At 35.1% G+C, this 17,803-nt stretch overlaps 1 protein-coding gene and 1 pseudogene across 2 annotated transcripts; both read left to right on the top strand.

Moving 5' to 3' along the window:
* Positions 1-1,971: 1,971 nt before the first annotated feature.
* Positions 1,972-2,889, top strand: LOC311599640 (vomeronasal type-1 receptor 90-like; the record flags this gene model as incomplete). Its single annotated transcript, XM_084785664.1, has 1 exon — positions 1,972-2,889. One exon carries the CDS (start codon positions 1,972-1,974, stop codon positions 2,887-2,889), a length of 918 nt encoding a protein of 305 aa, XP_084641790.1.
* Positions 2,890-12,120: 9,231 nt separating this feature from the next.
* On the top strand, positions 12,121-13,135 carry LOC311599639 (putative vomeronasal receptor-like protein 4; annotated as a pseudogene). Its single transcript has one exon. The product of its transcript is annotated as a putative vomeronasal receptor-like protein 4 (transcript).
* The last annotated feature ends 4,668 nt before the right edge of the window (positions 13,136-17,803 follow it).

Here is a 17,803-nt window from a genome sequence, read left to right as displayed (position 1 = left end):
CAGAAGAACATTGAATCTAGTTTATGCATTCATTCAGTTAGTCTATTTCTTTTCATTGGAGAATTGAGCCAATTGATGTTGAGATATATTAATGACAGGTGACTGCTAAGTCCTTTAATTTTTGATGTTGGTTACATTAGAGAGTTTGTGTGGTTGTGGTTTTGTGATGGTGTAGTTATCTATTTCCTGTGTAGTTTTGGTTGTGACTTGTCTTATTGGAGTGGAGTTTTCCTTCTACTAACTTCTGAAAAGTGGTTTTATGAAAAGAAACTGTTTGAATTTGTTTTTGTCATAGTGTATTTTGTTTTCTCCCGCAATGGTTATTGATAGTTTCACTGGATATAGTAGTCTGGTGTGTCATCTGTGGTCTCTTAGGGTTTGCATGACCTCTGTTCAGGCCCTTGTGGTTTTTATGGTCTCTGCTAAGAAGTCGGGTGTAATTCTGATAGGTTTGCCATTGCATGTTACTCAGCCTTTTACTCTTGCCACGTTAAAAATTTTTCTTTGTTCTGTATATTTTGTGTTATTATTATTATGTGGTGGGAAGATTTTCTTTTCTGGTTTATTCTATTTGGGGTTTTGTAGGGCACTTGTATGTTTCTATGCATCTCCTTCTTTAAATTTGGGGAATTTTCCTCTATGATTTTATTGAAGGTATTTTCTAGGCCTTGGAGTTGGGTGTCTTGTTTTTCCTAAATGCCTATTATTCTCAGGTTTCATCTTTTCATGTTGTCCTTGATTTCTTGGATGTTTTGAGTCAGGAATTTTTCAGATTTAGCATTTTCTTTGATGGTTGCTTGATCAGATAGGGAAAATGGAAAATGTGTGGGTTCTTAGGTAAGTGTGAGGAACGTAAATACAGAAAAAGGAGGAAGTTAGGTAAAATAACAATATGGATGGCTAAAAAAGATGTAAGGAATAATACTGTTAATGATTTCCTTTCCTCATGCACAAAAAGGAAAAAACAGTGTATGTCTTGATAGCTAGGAGTTAGTTTTAGTTTTTAATCTTAAATTAGAGTTCATAGTGAGTTTACATGGGATATGAACAGGAACTGAATGTGGATCCATCTAGGTCCATTTATAACCATAATGGTTATAACCTTTTAATAGGTTGTGGAAAGAAAAGTAATGGTCACCAATTGTTTCTATATCTTCCATTCTAGATTCCGAGGATGTCAGATTTCATGGAAAAAGAAATATAAACAGATGAATAAAGTATTGAGATTGTAATCAACTATCACTGTGATTGCATTAAAATTATGAGTTGAAATCATAGATAGTTGCAATACAGAGCATAGTAAACAGTAGTATATGAGACTGACCCACCTGATGTTTTTGTATTTCTTTCGTGTGATTTCCTCTACAAGACTTACATAGTTTGTTCAGTTGTATAAATGTTATTAACATTCTGTGCTCATCACTACTGTCTTAGGTGTTAAGTATACAATGAGACAATCTAAATAAAAAGGGTTGGATTTCTAAGACATGAGACTCAGGTGCAATATAGGGAAACAAAGTGTGAAAGGTGTATAGATTTGACTTTGAATGCATTTATTATCTACAATATGCTATATGCACAGGAGATACATGGAGTATTTATGGAAATGTAGTGAATGACATACAGTCTGGAACATCAAAAGTTCCAGATAGGTTAATCAAGAATTAATGGGGATTGGCTGAAGTGATGGCTCAGTGTTTAAGAGCATTGTTTACTCTTTCAGAGGACCAGGTTTAGATTCCCAGCACCCACATAGCAGCTCACAAATGTCTGTTACTCCAGTTTCATCAGATTTAATATCGTTATACCAATGCACAAAATAAAATTAATTATTAAAAAAGAATTAGTAGGAAAAAATAGAATAGTGATATACACATACTATCCAGTTAATTGCATATTTGATGTATAATATATTTTTTTAGACATAAGAAATATTCCTATACTATGATCTGAAGAGGAAGCCACTCAGTAATGTCCTCATTAGAGAACATCCTTTATTTCCAAAGTGGGTTTGGAGTCTTAGCCAATATATTTCTTATTATTTTCTATATCTGCATAATCTTAGACCACAGATATAAGCCCATGGACCTTATCTCCTGTCAACTGACCTTTATTCACATAATGATGTTCCTCACTGCAGGGGAAATTTGGCTTGCCGACATATTTGAGTCACTGAATGTTAAGAATGACTTCAAATGTAAGGCAACTTTTTACATACACAGGGTGATGAGAGGCCTCTCTATCTGCATCACCTGCCTCCTGAGTGTGTTCCAGGCTGTCACTATCAGTCCCAGTACTGCTTTGTTAGCAAAATATAAACATAAACTGAAAAAACACATTATTAATGCTTCCTTATATATTTGGTCTTTCAATTTGTCCTTCAGCAGTAGATGGATCTTCTATGTTGGTGGTTTTACTAATGTGAGTGAGACCAATCAGATGAAAGTCTTTAAATCCTGCTCCCTCTTCCCCATGAACTACATCATCAGAGGATTTCTTTTAACAGTGGCAACATCCAGAGATGTGTTTCTTGTAGGAGTCATGCTGACCACAAGCACATACATGATGATTCTCTTGTTCAGACATCAGAGGCAATGCAAGCATCTTCATAGCATCAGCCACCTGAGAGCATCCCCTGAGAAAAGGGCCACCCAGACCATCTTGCTGCTGGTGGTTTTCTTTGTGGCTATTTACTGGGTGGACTTCATCATCTCATGCACCTCAGTCCTCTTATGGATGTATGACCCAGTCATCCTGTCTGTTCAGAAGTTTGTGATGAATATTTATCCCACAATTACTCCTTTGGTACAAATCAGTTCTGATAACAGAATAATCAATGTACTGAAAAATCTGTGGTCAAAGAGGAACCAGATTTTTAAAAAAAGGTGATTTTTTTGTCTTCTTTTAAAAAACAATTCTTTTAATTTTATTTATATGTACAAGTGTTGTGCTAGCATGTAGCCATGTGTGCATTCCTGGTCCTTGAATGTTTTCATGTGTGCATTCCTGGTTCCTCATATAGGTCTGAAGAGGTCCTGGAACCCCCTGAAACTGGAGTATCAGATGGGTTTCAGTGACAGGCTGGTGTAGCCACAGTTATTGTTTGTTTTTCTAAATTACAGCTTCTTCCTGAATTTCAATTGTTCAAATAGCAAAGCAAATTCTTCGTATTATTTAACTAAAATTTGAGGCAATGAATATATCCATTCCATTTTGCTGCCAAGTACTATAAAGTTCTTATTCATTATACATTGTATGTTGCTTTTTCCACATTAAATTTTCTACTCTCTATAGTTTACTTAATACAATAAAAATGTTCTTGATGCTAAGATGAATTAAAAGATGCCCCCTGCTAATATTGACATTGTAAGCCTTCTTTTGAAAACATTTTAATCTACTCTTGGTCATAAAAAGTGGTGTAAATTGTATCTTTAGTTCTGTTTATTAATTAAAGTTTCTCTGGATCATAAACACAATGTGAATGTAAACTTTTTACACTGACCCAAATCATATATAAAATTTTCATATGCCTGTTTCTTGCATTTCATCTACATTTAGTGAACTGTTATTGGTAAATAAAAATTGTTTGTATACACATACATGATGTACAATGTGTTTTATATGAATATGTGTTTTGTATGCTTGTGTGTTTGTGTTAAGTGTTCCCCTCCATATCCCACCATTTAAAAATTATGTTTTTATTGACAAAATTTTTTATAGAATTATTTTGATTAGGGATTTCCCTACCCCTAGTCATCTCCTCTCCCAACCAGATCCACACCTTTTCTGTCTCTCCTTAGGAAACAAACAGGCCTCTAAGTAATAATAAAATAAACCACAATAAGATAAAACAAAATAAGCAAAACCAGAATAGGATAAAACAAATAGAACAAATAGAGTCAGAGAAAAAGCACAGTTAACTCCCAAGTTGAACACAGGTATCCATAAAGACACAAATCAATTGTAATAGATACAAAAATCCTATAAGGATTGCATTGAGCTCCTTTCTGTTGTTGTTGTTGGGCATCTTCTGGAGGGCATGAGGCCTACCCTTAAGAGTAATATATTTACCCAAATGAGATTCCCTAGGAGAAAATGAATTTTTAATTTCCAACTGGATATCAAATGGAGTTGGCTTCTAATTAGGGATGGGGGCATGCATCCACTATTTCTGCTGCTGCCTCCCATCTGGTGCAGACCTGTGTGGCCCTGTGCATTGTATCACAGCCTCCGATCTTATATGTGTATCTGTTTTGCTGTTTTTAGAAGGCCTTGTTTCCTTCATGGCCTATATCCAGTCTGGCTCTTGTAGTCTTTCTAAAATCTTCTGAAAAGAATTCTCTCTGGGGCCCAGAGGATGAATTTGTTGGAGACATCCCATTTAGGGATAAAGGTTGCAAGGTTTTTTATTTTCTTCATGTTTTCTAGCTGTGGATCTCTGTATCTGTCCCCTTCTGCTGCTTGGCAAAGCTTCTCTGATAATGTCTGAGCCAGACTTCTCTCTGTGAGTCCATCAGAATGTCAAGAGGAGTCACTTTATTGCTACATTCTTTTAGCAAAATTTCAGAATTTTGTTTTCTTCTTAATCCCTGGCCCATCTAGTCTCAGGTTCTTGATCACCAGAGACGTGTTGGGTAGGTTTTCCATCTCATAAAGTATTTGCCTTAAATCAAATCAGTTATTAGTTGGTTACTCCCAGTAGCTATGTGCCAGTATTGCACCAGTAAATCTTGCAAGCAGGTCACCATTTTAGACCAAAGTGTTTTTTAGCTGGGTTGGTGTTTAATGTTTTTCTTATGTAGTGTGCCTTGTACTGTCCAATACCAGGAACTCTGATCCATAGTGATGAAGGCTCTAGATAGTGTCCATCTGAAATTCTTCATGTCCAATGAATTATTTAACTGTTATCTTTGGGAATAGTGTCTTACAGCAGTTTGTGGAGAGCAGAAAAAATGGTGACAATACCCTTGGTAGTTTGGATGTTCCATGGAAATTTTTTTTGGCCAACAACTCAATTAGATTTAACAGATTCTTGGTACTGGAAGCTTCATTTAGTGAATAGAGATTTCATTTGGGGTTCTGCCTCTCATGTTATTTGGTGACTTCATTTAGATGGCCTCTGTGTATGTATATATTTTAGGAAGCTCTATTGTATTACGTTTCCATATGATCCCTTAGTTGTTCCCTTTATTTTGGCTGTTCCTCCCTGCATTCACTTTCTTTACATTCTTCCCTCTTCCCATTTGAAACTCCATTTTATTCCATTTATTCTATTTTCTCTTTTAGGGACATCATTTTTCTCTTCTTTCCATTGCTCAATACCTAATCTCTGTAGTGATATGGATTATAGCTTGCTTATCCATGTCTTAATAGCAAAATTCATAATTAAGCAATCAGATACCACTATGTCTTTCTGGGTCTGTGGTACATCAATCAGAATGATGTTTTTTATGTTTACCTTTTTATATGCAAATTTTATTACTTTTTTGTCTAGATATTTTTCCATTATGTAAGTTTATCATATTTTCCTTACTCATTCATATTCCGATTGACATCTATGTTGTTTTCAATTATTGGATATTATGAATATGCAGTGCATCTATAGTAGGATGAAGTGTCCACTGGATATATGTCCAATAGTGGTATAATTTCATCTTGAAATAGACCTCTTCCCATCTAAAAACAAAGTTCATTTTGTATTGTCCATATACACACTGGAGCATGGTCACATACCCATTGGCTAGCCTCCTAAGAAGATATGGCTTCTTCTCCACCTGAAACCCTGTGAGAATCCAACAATTGTTTAGAGATACATTTCAGTGTTTCTATAAAGATTTTAGAATTCTCTGTGATGGCTGTCTTTTTATGATATTACTTTAGGAGGGATGTCGGGGTAGAGGTAGAGGTTTTCACATAAGCCTTGAATGTTTCTCTTTCTCAATTGTTCTCCTGCATTTATCAATACCTATGAAAGAATGGGTTCCTTTCCCTTCAGAGTAGATTCTTATAGATATAAAAGTATAAAAGTGTAAGTGTAAGGATTTACTAAAGAACATAGATTTTATGTAATATGACTTCTTATTATAATATAAATTATAGTAGAAGGGTGGCTATTGCAAAAAGGACAGGGCCTAGCAGAAGACTGCCTAGAGAGTGCAAGGGGACAGGCTAACCTGGTGAATATCATCAATGGGTACTATATATTGAATGAAGATATATTGAAACTGTCAATTTGACACTGATATATGTATGAAAACTAGTTGTAGATGGAATAGTTAAACCTGCATACCTGAGTATGTATTCTTTTCTGTACTGTAATTATTCTAGTATTATAATTCCACCTAGGTGTTACTAACTGTGTTAGTCTTCCACCCCTGTAACAAAGTACCTTAAATACCATAGAATGGGAAAAAGAAAGAAAACCAGACATTTCTTTGTTTGCCGTAGACCACTTACAAATTAAGGTCTATTTGAAATTTTTTATTTTCATGTTTTACTAATTTTCTTAAGTTAATTGTCTGTATGCATTTTATTAAATGAAACAAGATCAGAGCATACAACAAAATTTAACTTATTGATTGTTTATCAGTTATTTTCAATTCTGGTAACTCTATATACACTTAGGAATTCTAGAGAAGTTTCTACTCATGGCCTAGTAAAACATAAAGCATTATTTTACGTTGTATAACGAGTTTTTGTAAAAATTTAGGTAGATTTGTTTATTCTATTGCAATGATTTCTAACTAAGTAGATCTTTTCTTGGCATTTCAAAAGTATGTGTAAATGTCACCTCATTTCTTTATTAAATCCATGTTAAATTTTCTTTCTTTTTTCTTTTTTTCTTTTGAGTTTTTGAGACAGGGTTTCTCTTTGTGGCCTTGGCTGTCCTGGACTCACTTTATAGACCAGGCTGGCCTCGAATTCACAGCGATCTCCCTGACTCTGCCTCCTGAGTGCTGAGATTAAAGGTGTGCACCACCACCGCCTGGCTCTAAATTTTCTTACCAAAATATAAACTGGATAATTTTTAGTAGGTATTTGTATGTTTAAATTAAAATAACTAGTTTTTAACATTTGAAGCTTTCTAAATTGAACCTTGTAACCTTGTTACAGATATAATATTGAGCAACCATTTTATTTGTTAAGAGAAAAATATTATTCACTGCCAATGAACATTTTCATGGAACTTGTGACCAAATCCTGGGTGTGATTTTTTCCCCACAGTCTCACTATGACACTTCTGCTGCTGCTTCATCTCAGGGGAGCTGGTTAGTAAGTGTAAGATTGTAATATTCTAGTCAGTGTCTGTGGGCTTTTAGTTACACCCTCTCTAACCTCAGTTTCCACAGAACAATCAATGCATTTAAATTACTTAAGAGTATAGCAAATAGTTATGAATTAATACCTTATCAGTAAGTGATCAATATTTATTCTGGCAGCCATCATCTCCTTTATAAAGGGATCCAGACAACTAGCTTGGGTGGCTAAGGTCTTCACCTCCTGAGTTCCTGAAGACTTACTCTTGTTGCTCTCTGTGGATAGCAGAGCAAGCAACACAATACTCATTTACGTTCTCTGAGTGGTCATACAGCTTTCAGGTAATGACTCACTAATGGTAAATCTTAAAATGAATATGATACTTTTTATGTAGCATATTTGCATGTCTTTAGATTACTTAATCTCCACAAAGAGGAAGGCAAACATGTCCAAAGTTCATAAAACAAGACTGTTCTAGAATCCAAACTGTGATAATAAAGGGGTAAAATGATTTTTCTTGGGAGAACATAGAGCTATGCACAAAGCAGCTCTTGGTCTCTTGTGTTGCAGGTCTCTTCAGATAGCTGACTGCACACTGCTTAGACTTTATCTGGGCTAATTTAATAGTGATGGCTTCTCCACTATTATGAATGTTTGTGGATACACTTTAGGTTTTAGTACTTATAACTAAAATTACAATATAAACTAATGTGAAAGTCATCAGCACTAAAAGTAAAAAACCAAACAAATGGCTTTTCTCAGTGCACACATATGTTAACAACTCTGTAGCCTTTGTAGGTAGTACCTTTTCCCATCCAGTCTCAGCTTCCCTGAGCCCCAGAAGATGATGCAACTTAATGAATTGCAAGCTATGTCAGTTTTTGTATGTGATGAACATTTACAGAGCAATGGACTCAAAGTAGAAACTTTGAAGAACTTACCTTTGGGGAAATATATATATATATATATATATATATATATATATATATATATATATGTGTGTGTGTGTGTGTGTGTGTGTGTGTGTGTGTGTGTGTGTGTTACTCTTTTTTGCCTTATGCTACCATCTTTTTATATTAATAATATTACATGTGTTATATTAATAAATTATAGATGTATAGTTAAGGAAAATCATCACAGAGATATGGTGTGCATCTGCAACTTTAAAATTGGATAAAGCTACTATTCTTTGAAGTTGGAGACAAGGCTTGTATTAAGGATTATCAAGAAGACTTTATTTACTTAGAGTTATTTACTTTTACTTTACATATATGAGTGTTTTACTTGCATGCATTTCTGTGTAAAACCAGCATGCTATGTCAGAGAGGGCAATGGGTCACTCAGAACTAGGGTTACAGTTTGTTACAAGCCATCATGCCTTTGCTGGGAATATAACCTAGGTCCTTCACAGGAGTTAAAAGTGCTCTTAACCACTGGTCCATTTTTCCAGCCCATATCCTCTACTAGATTAAGCTCTTTAGGTGCAAAAAAAGGTAAATATATAATATGTCATTTATCATGTCACATTCATGGCAATGTTATAGGATGGTCGATTCCACTAACTTGTTCATTAATTTTTATACATACATGCATGTATACATCTATATTTATGGAAATACTCAAGTGAACAATTTTTCTCACAAAAATCTGAGTCAGTATAGTCATATTCTATGTCTCTATCACAAAGCTGATTTTAAATTACTCAATTAAATTAATTCAATTATAAATTGTTCCTGTCCCCATAGTTGACCGCATCCCCTGGATGGGGACACCTGGTGGCACTCAGAGGAAGAATAGCAGGCTACCAAGAAGAGACTTGATACCCTATGAGCATATACAGGGGGAGGAATTCGCCCTAGCCACAGTCATAGGAGAGGGGAGTAAGGGGAAAATGTGAGGGAGGGAGGAATGGGAGGATACAAGGGATGGGATAACCATTGAGATGTAATATGAATAAATCAATAAAATTAAAAAAATTGATCCTGTATTATTGGGCAAAATAACCTACATAAGGACCAAAGGTAAGACTGTTGAGTGAAACTGTAAAAGTGTTTGGTGCTGGTGATATATGATAACCCTGGAGACCTTGTTTTCCACTGCATGGGACAGAATCTCTTTTTATTATTAATTATTTTTACTTTTATTTAATTTTTGAATTATTTTTCTCTTTAAAATATACATTTATATTATTACACATTATTAAAATATACCATATCCATGAGGAAGAACAAAGAGACATTCAGGAATTATATAAACATTATATTCATAGTGAGTTGGCTATTTGTATTTGGCAAACTTGAAGTAAACATCTTTCCTATGTCATCGGGTCTAAGTTTCAGAATGGAGATTAATATCTATCATATCTCATATCTACTAACTTAAAATATCTATCTTGATCTAAAATCATCTTAATCCTTAACCTACTAAGATTAACCGAAAGAATAAACTATGTGATCTTCAAACCCATCAGAGACTTGAGAAGATATAAAACTGAAATACTTGAGTGAACCCAAAGTGCAGTTTAGCAGCTTCCAAAATGAAAAAAATGACAGAGACAGTTTACAGCCTGAATAGTCACTTAACACTCTCTATAATGTTGAAGCATCATCTTTAGCATTCTGGCCCAATATATCTGACAAACATAGTTGCAAGGCAGGAACTATTGTGGACTTGTTTACCGTCTTGGCAGTGTTTGGCTGTTGACGTTGCCTGCATCTAAACTTGCCCCTTTTAGGCAGAATTCTGTCTGTGGCAGAAACAAGACATTTTCCCCAGTGGTAGGTTTGCCACATTTGAAGCCAACTCCATAAGGAGGTTCTTTGATGCTCGTCTTATTCTTTTTTTATCAGCAATTTAAAAATTTTGTTATTAATGTATTCTTGTTACATCTCAATGGTTATCTTATCCCTTGTATCCTCCCATTCTTCCCTCCCTCCCATTTTCCCCTTATTCCCCTCCCCTATGACTGTTTCTGAGGGGGATTTCCTCCACTGTATATGCTCATAAGGTATCAAGTCTCTTTTTGGTAACTTGCTATCCTTCCTCTGAGTGCCACCAGGTCTCCCCCTCCAGGGGATGTGGTCAAACATGTACTCTGGTGCTCATCTTATTCTTTGAGGTAGGCTGGGTGTTGTAGTTGTTAACTTGTCTTCTGGTCAAAGAATCTTTAGAATCATAAAAACATCTTTAAATTCCATATTCTGTAGATCTCTGAGATTTTTGAAGACCTCATTTAACTATTTTACCTCATATATCTATTGCTGTTACCATCGAAAAAGGACAGCTTTAAGGACGGTGTTATAGAGAACTTCTGATACCAATTGGTCCAGAAGCTCAGACTGTCCCACACAGGAATTCTATTAAGCCTGGAATTTCATAACTTTAAAAACATAGACAGAAAATGTTATCTCTTGCTTACTTAACCATTTTCCCCATTTTTTTTGACAGAATCTCTTTTAAATGGAAAATTACAAAGAGCATCTCTATGTTCTATGAAGGTACTCTTCAGCGAGTTCATGTTCTTCATAATGTGTAGAAAATAGTACTTGTCTTATTGTCACGTGTTCTCTCTTGTTGGAGGCTGTCATTTCCAGATCCTTCAGATAGGATCATGTAGCCTGTAGTAACTACAGGAACCAAGAAAGCAAAACAGGACCATTGCCAGGATAGCAGATATAGTGGGAACAATAGAGAGCAGAACAGCTGTGTATAAGTATGTGATCAGGGAAATGGGAACACAGGGCTCCTTAGGCATGGAGGAGGGAGGGAAATACAGAAGAAGGAGGTTGTTAGTTAAAATAACAATATTGATGGCTAAAAAAGACATCAGGAATAATACTGTTGATGATTTACTTCCCTCCCTCAGAAAAGGAAAAAAATAGTATTTGTGTTGATAGAGAGGAGTTAGTTCTTTCATCCTAAATTAGAGTTTACAGAAGGTTTAAATGAGATAGAAACAGGAACTGAATGGTAATCCATCTAGGACCATTTATAACCAAATTGGTTATACAATTAATAGAGTGTGGAATGTAAAGTAATGGTCTCCAACTGTATCTACATCTCCAATTCTAGATTCTGAAGATGTCAGATTTCATGGAAAAAATGACATAAAAAGATTATTAAAACAGTGAGATTAAAATTATGAGTTGAATTCCTGCATAGTTGCCATATACAGCATTGTAAAATAGCATAGTAAAATAGTAGAATATGAGACTGACTCATCTGGCTTTATCGTATTTCTTCTCTGATTCCCCCCCCCCCAAGACTTACATAGCTTTGTTCAGTTGTGTAAATGTTATTAGCATTGTGTGCTCTTCACTTCTGTGTTAGGTGTTAAGTATAAAATGAGACAATGTAAATCAATAGTTAGGATTTCTAAGACATGACTCAGGTGCAATATAGGCAAACGTAGTGTGAACTGTGTATATATTTGACTGTGAATTCATTTATTATCTATAATATGCTATATATACAGGAGACATGTGGAATATATATATAAATATAGGCTGTGATGTAAAGTCTGGAACATCAAACATTCAAGAGACAGGTTAATCAAGTATTAGTAGGGATGAGCTGGAGTGATGGTTCAGTGGTTAAGAGAATTGTCTGCTCTTCCAAAGCACCAGGAGTAGATTCCTAGCACCTACATGGCAGCTCACAACTGCCTCCAATTCCAGTTCCAACAGGTTGCTATCCTTATACCAGTGAACAAAACAAAATTAAATAAATTATTAAGAAAGAATTAGTAGGAAAAATAGAATGGTTATATATTGTTCAGTTAATTGAAAATTTGATGTATAATCTATTTTTTCAGATATTAGATATATTCCTACACTATGGTCTGAAGATGAAGCCACCTCTATAATGTCCTCATTAGACAATATCCTTTATTTCCAAGCAGGGCTTGGAGTCTTAGCCAATATGTTTCTTCTTTATCTATACCTGCATAATTGTAGATCACAGATCACAGATATAAGCCCATGGACCTGATCTCCTGTCAACTGTCCTTCATTCACATAATGATGTTCTTCACTGGAGGAGACTTTTGTCTTACAGACATATTTGAGTCACTGGATATTAAGAATGACTTCAAATGTAAGGCAATTTTTTACATACACAGGGTGATGAAAGGCCTCTCCATGTGCATCATCTGCCTTCTGAGTGTGTCCCAGGCTGTCACTATCAGTCCCAGTACTTATCTGTTAACAAAATTTAAACATAAACATAAACTAAAAAAATACATGATTATTTCTTCCTTATATAGTTGGTCTTTCAATTGTCCCTCAGTAGTAGAATGTTCTTCAATGTTGGTGGTGTTACCAATGTGAGTGCGACCAGTCAGATGAAGGTCACTAAATTCTGCTCCATCTTCCCTATGAACTATATCAGCAGGGGACTGATTTTAGCAGTGACATCTTCCAGAGGTGTGTTTCTTGTAAGAGTCATGCTGACCACAAGCACATACATGGTGATTATCTTGTTCAGACATCAGAGGCAATGCAAGCATCTTCATAGCATCAGCCGCCTGAGACATTCCCCTGAGAAAAGAGCCACGCATACCATCTTGCTGCTGGTAGTTTTCTTTGTGGCCATTTACAGGGTGGACTTCACCATCTCATCTACCTCAGTCCTGTTATGGATATATGAACCAGTCTTCCTGATTGTTCAGAAGTTTGTGATAAATGTTTATCCCACAATTACTCCTTTGGTACAAATCAGTTCTGATAATAGAACAATCAGTGTGCTGAAAATCCTGTGGTCAAAGCAGAACCCTATTTTTTTAAAGATGATTTTTCTTCTTTTTAAAAAAATTCTTCTTTTATATGTCCAAATGTTGTGCCACCACGTGTGCATGTGTGCATTCCTGTTTCTCACATAGGTCTGAAGAGGTCAGGGAATGCCCTGAAACTGGAGTATCAGATGGGTGTCAGTGACAGGCTGGTGTATCTCCAGTTATTGTTTGATTTTTCTGAATTACAGGTTCTTTTAAACTACAATTGTTCAAATAGAAAAGCAGATTTTTCATATGATTTAACTATAATTTGTTGCAATAAATATATCCATTTTTTTTGCTGCCAAGTACTGTAAAGTCCTTATTCATTGATCATCGTAAGTTGCTATTTCCACATTAATTCTTTTCTTCCTTATTTTTTTACTTAATATGATAAAAGTTTTCTTGATGCTAAGGTGAATCAAAGGAAGCTCCCTGGTGATAGTGACTTTCTAAGCCTTTCTTTTGAAAGCTTTTTAATCTACCCTTAGTCATCAAAATCCATTTAAATGGTATCTCTAAGCTGGGCTGTGGTGGCACATGCCTTTAATTCCAGCACTCAGGAGACAGAGGCAGGAGGAGCACTGTGAGTCTGAGGCCATCCTGGTCTATAAAGTGGGTCCAGGACAGCTAAGGCTACATAGAGAAATCCTGTCTCGAAACACCAAAAAAAAAAAAAAATGTATCTTTAGCTTGTTTACTAAGTAAAGTTTCTCTGATTCATAAACATAATGTGAATTTAATTTTTTCATTTTTTGCATTTACTCAAGTCATATATAAAAACTTTATATGCCTGTGTATTTTCACTTCATTTCATCTACCTTTAATGAAATGTCAGTTGCAATTAAAATTGTTTACATACATACTTGATGTGCAATGTGTTTTTTATGAATGTGTGTATGATTATATGTATATGCACACACGAAGAGTGTGTGATCATGTAGATTTGGAGGCCAGGAGAGAACCTTGGCTGTTATTCTTCAGAAGCCATTCACCTCGTGCTTTGACAGAGTGTCTCTCACTGTACCGGAGGCATGCCAAGTATGCCAAGGTGGTTGCCTCAGAGATCCTCCAATCTCTGCCTCTCCAACTTTGGGATTACAAGTGTTCACCACTATACCCCACCATTTAAAAATTATGTTTTTTATTGACAAAATATGTTTTCATACAATAAATTCTGATTAGAGTTTTCCCTTCCCCTTGTCCTCCCAGTTCATCCTCATCTCCTATCCCATCCAGATCCATCCTCTTTCTGTATCTCTTTAGGGAACAAATAGGCCTCTAGGCAATAATAAGTTAAACCATAATATGATAAAACAAAATAAGCAAATCAGAATAGGACAAAACAAATAGACATTACCTCAGGGTTAAAGGCTAGAAAAAGGTATTCCATGCAAATGGACACAGGGAGCAAGCTAGTGTAGCCATTTTAATATTGTATAAAATAGACTTCCAAATAAAATTAATCAAAACAGATGAATATGGTCAGTTTATACTCATCAAAGATAAACTCAACCAAGAGGACATCACAATTCTAAATATCTATGCTCCCAATACAGGGCACCCACATTTGTAAAAGAACTATTAACAAAGCTTAAACCACACATCGATTCCCACACATCAATAGTGGTAGATTCAACATCCCACTTTCACCAAAGGATAGATTAGCAAAACAGAAACTGAACCGAAAACTAACCAACATCATGAATCAAATGGATCCAAGAGATATCTACAGAACTTTTCACCAAAACACAAAGGATTATACCTTCTTCTCAGGAACTCATGGACCCTCCTCCAAAATTGATCATATAGTCAGTGATCTGATAGGGTACAATGTATCATTTCAGTCTTCTTGTTTCTGTTGAGGCTTGTTTTGTGACCTACTATATGGTGAATTTTGGAGAAGGTTCTATGAGGTGCCCTAGAGTGTGGGAACCCCTCCTAGCTTGTGGGGGTTAGCTAAGATTCTGCCTGTTCCACCCAGGTTGTGAGGCCTAGGTTCTTTGTAAAAATTCAAGTGTTTGCAAGCATATGAGTTTAGTTCTGGGTCTTTCATGTGATTTCATTGATCAACATGTCTGTGTTAATGCCAAAACCATATGGGTTTCATTATTATTGCTTTGTAGTACAGCTTAAAATCAGGTATTGTGATACTTCCAAAAGTTCTTTTATTGTACAGGAATGATTTTGCTAGTCTTTTTTTTTCATATGACATTGAAAAGTGCTCTTTCATAGTCTACAAAGAATTATGTTGGAATTTTGATGGGAATAACACTGAATCTGTAGATTGCTTTTGGTAAGATGGCCATTTTTATTATTTTAATTCTACCATTCCATGAGTGTGGGAGATCTTTCTGACATCTTCTTCAATTTCTCACTTCACATGCTTAAATTTCTTGCCATACAGTTCTTTCATTTGCTTTATCAGAGTTTTTATATTATTTAAGACATTATGTTATTTGTGGCTATAGTGAAGGGTGCTATTTCCCTAATTTCTTTTTCAGCTTAGTTATCATTTGTATAAAGGATGGCTACTCAGTTGTTTGAGTTAATTTGCTGACGGTGTTTTTTAGTTGTAGAAGTTTTGGAATCACTTATGTATCCTATCCCATTATCTGTGAATTACAATACTTTGACATATTCCTTTCCAATTGGTTTCATTATGATATCCTATAGTTGTCTTATTGTAGTAGCTATGACTTCTAGTACCCTTTTGAAAAGAGGAGGTGTTGGATTTTTGTCAAATGTTTTCTTCAGCATCTAAAGAGATGGTCATGTGTGCTTTTATTTCATTTTGTTTATATGGTGGGTTACATTGATGGATTTCCATATGTTCAACTATCCCTGCATGGCTGGGATGAAGCTTCTTTGATCATGGTGGATAGTGCTTTTGATGTGTTCTTAGATTCCATTTGTGAATAGTTTATTGAGTAGTTTTACATCAATGTTCATGAGGGATATTGGTCTGAAATTTTCTTTCCTGTTGAATCTTTTTGTGCTTTAGGTATCAAGGTGACTATAACTTCATGGATTGAGTTTGGCAATATTCCTTCTGTGTCTATTTTGTAAAATATTTTGAGGAATATTGGTATCAGCTCTTTGAAAGTTTGTTAGAATTCTGCACAGAAACCTTCTGACCCTGAGATTTTTTTGTTGGGAGACTTTTAATGAGTGCTTCTATTTCCTTAGGTATTATAGTACTATTTAACTCATTAAGCTGATCATGATTCAACTTTGGCATTGCGATCTATCAGGAAAATTGTCTGTTTCATTTAGATATTTTCCATTTTTGTGGAGTATAGGCATTGGAAATACGACATAATAATTTCTTGGATTTCCTTAGTGTCTGTCATAATATCCCCCTGGTATTTCTGATTTTCTTAATTTGGGTATTGTCTCTCTGATTTTTAGTTGGTTTCATTAAGGGTTTGACTAGCTTGTTGATTTTCTCAAAGAGCCAGCTTTTCGTTTCATTAATTCTCTGTATGATTCTCTTTGTTTCTGATTTCAAACCTGAGCTTGATCATTTCCTGCCATCTACTTCTTTTTGGTGTATTCGCTTCTTTTCATTTGTGATCTTTCAAGTGTGCTGTTAAGTGGTAGTATGTGATCTCTCCAATTTCTCTACAAAGACACTTAGTGCTGTGCTATGAACTTTCCTCTTAGCACTGCTTTTATTGTATGCCAGACCTTCATTTTCATTGAATTCTATAAAGTCTTTAATTTCTTTATTTCTTTCCTGACCCAGTGGTCACTGAGTAGAGAGTTGTTCAGTTGCCATGAGTTTATAGGCTCTCTGTCATGTCTGTTGTTGTTGAGTCCCAAGCTTTAATCCATGGTGGTCTGATATGGTACAAGTTGTTATTTCAATCATATATCTGTTGAGCCTTGTTTTGTGACTGAGTATATGGTCAGTTTTGAGAAGAAAGTGTATTCTTTTGTGTTTGGGTGAAATATTCAGTAGATACATGTTAGGTTTATTTGATTCATAATGCATGTTAATTTCATTATTTCTCTGTTTAGTTCCTGTCTTGTTTACCTCCCCATAGAATGAGTGTGGTGTTGAAGTCTCCAATTATTAATTTGTCAGACTCAATTAGTGATTTAATCTTTAATAATGTTTCTTTCATGACTGTGAGTGTCTTTGAATTAGGGATATAAATGTTCAGAATTTAAACTTCACCTTGGTTGATTTTTCTATTGATGAAATATCCTTTCTTATCTCCTTTGGCTACTTTTGCTTGAAATTTTTTTGTTAGATATGAGAGTAGATACTCCTGCTGTTTTGTTTTGTTTTTCTTTTACTGTTTTGGTCATTTGCTTGGAAAATCTTTTTCTAGCCTTTTACTCTGAAATAATGTGTATCTTTGTTTCTCAGATGTGTTTCTTGAATGCAGAAGAATGATGGATCCTGTTTTTGCATCCATTCTGTTAGCCTGTGTCTTTTATTGGGGAATAAAAGCCATTGATGTTATGAGGTATTAATGAACAATGATTGCTAATTCATGGTGGTCGTGTGTGTATGTGTGCCTTCCTTCTTTTGTTTTTGCTGGTGTGAAATTATTTAATCACTGTGTTTTCTTGGGTCTAGTTACTCATGTTGTATTAGAATTTTCCTTCTGGTATGCTTTGTAGGACTGGGTTAGTGGAGAGATATTGTTTAAAGTTGGTTTTGCTGTGGATCATCTTGTTTTCTCCATCTATGGTTTTCAATAAATTTGCTGTCTATAGTATCAGTGGTATCTTAGTGTGTAAGATATCTAAATTTCTGAATGA

This window comes from Acomys minous (genome assembly GCF_964271855.1).
Source record: "Acomys minous genome assembly, chromosome: 6".
Lineage (NCBI taxonomy): Eukaryota > Metazoa > Chordata > Mammalia > Rodentia > Muridae > Acomys > Acomys minous.
Note: the sequence above shows the minus strand (reverse complement) of the source record. Positions and strands in the feature narration are given on the sequence as shown.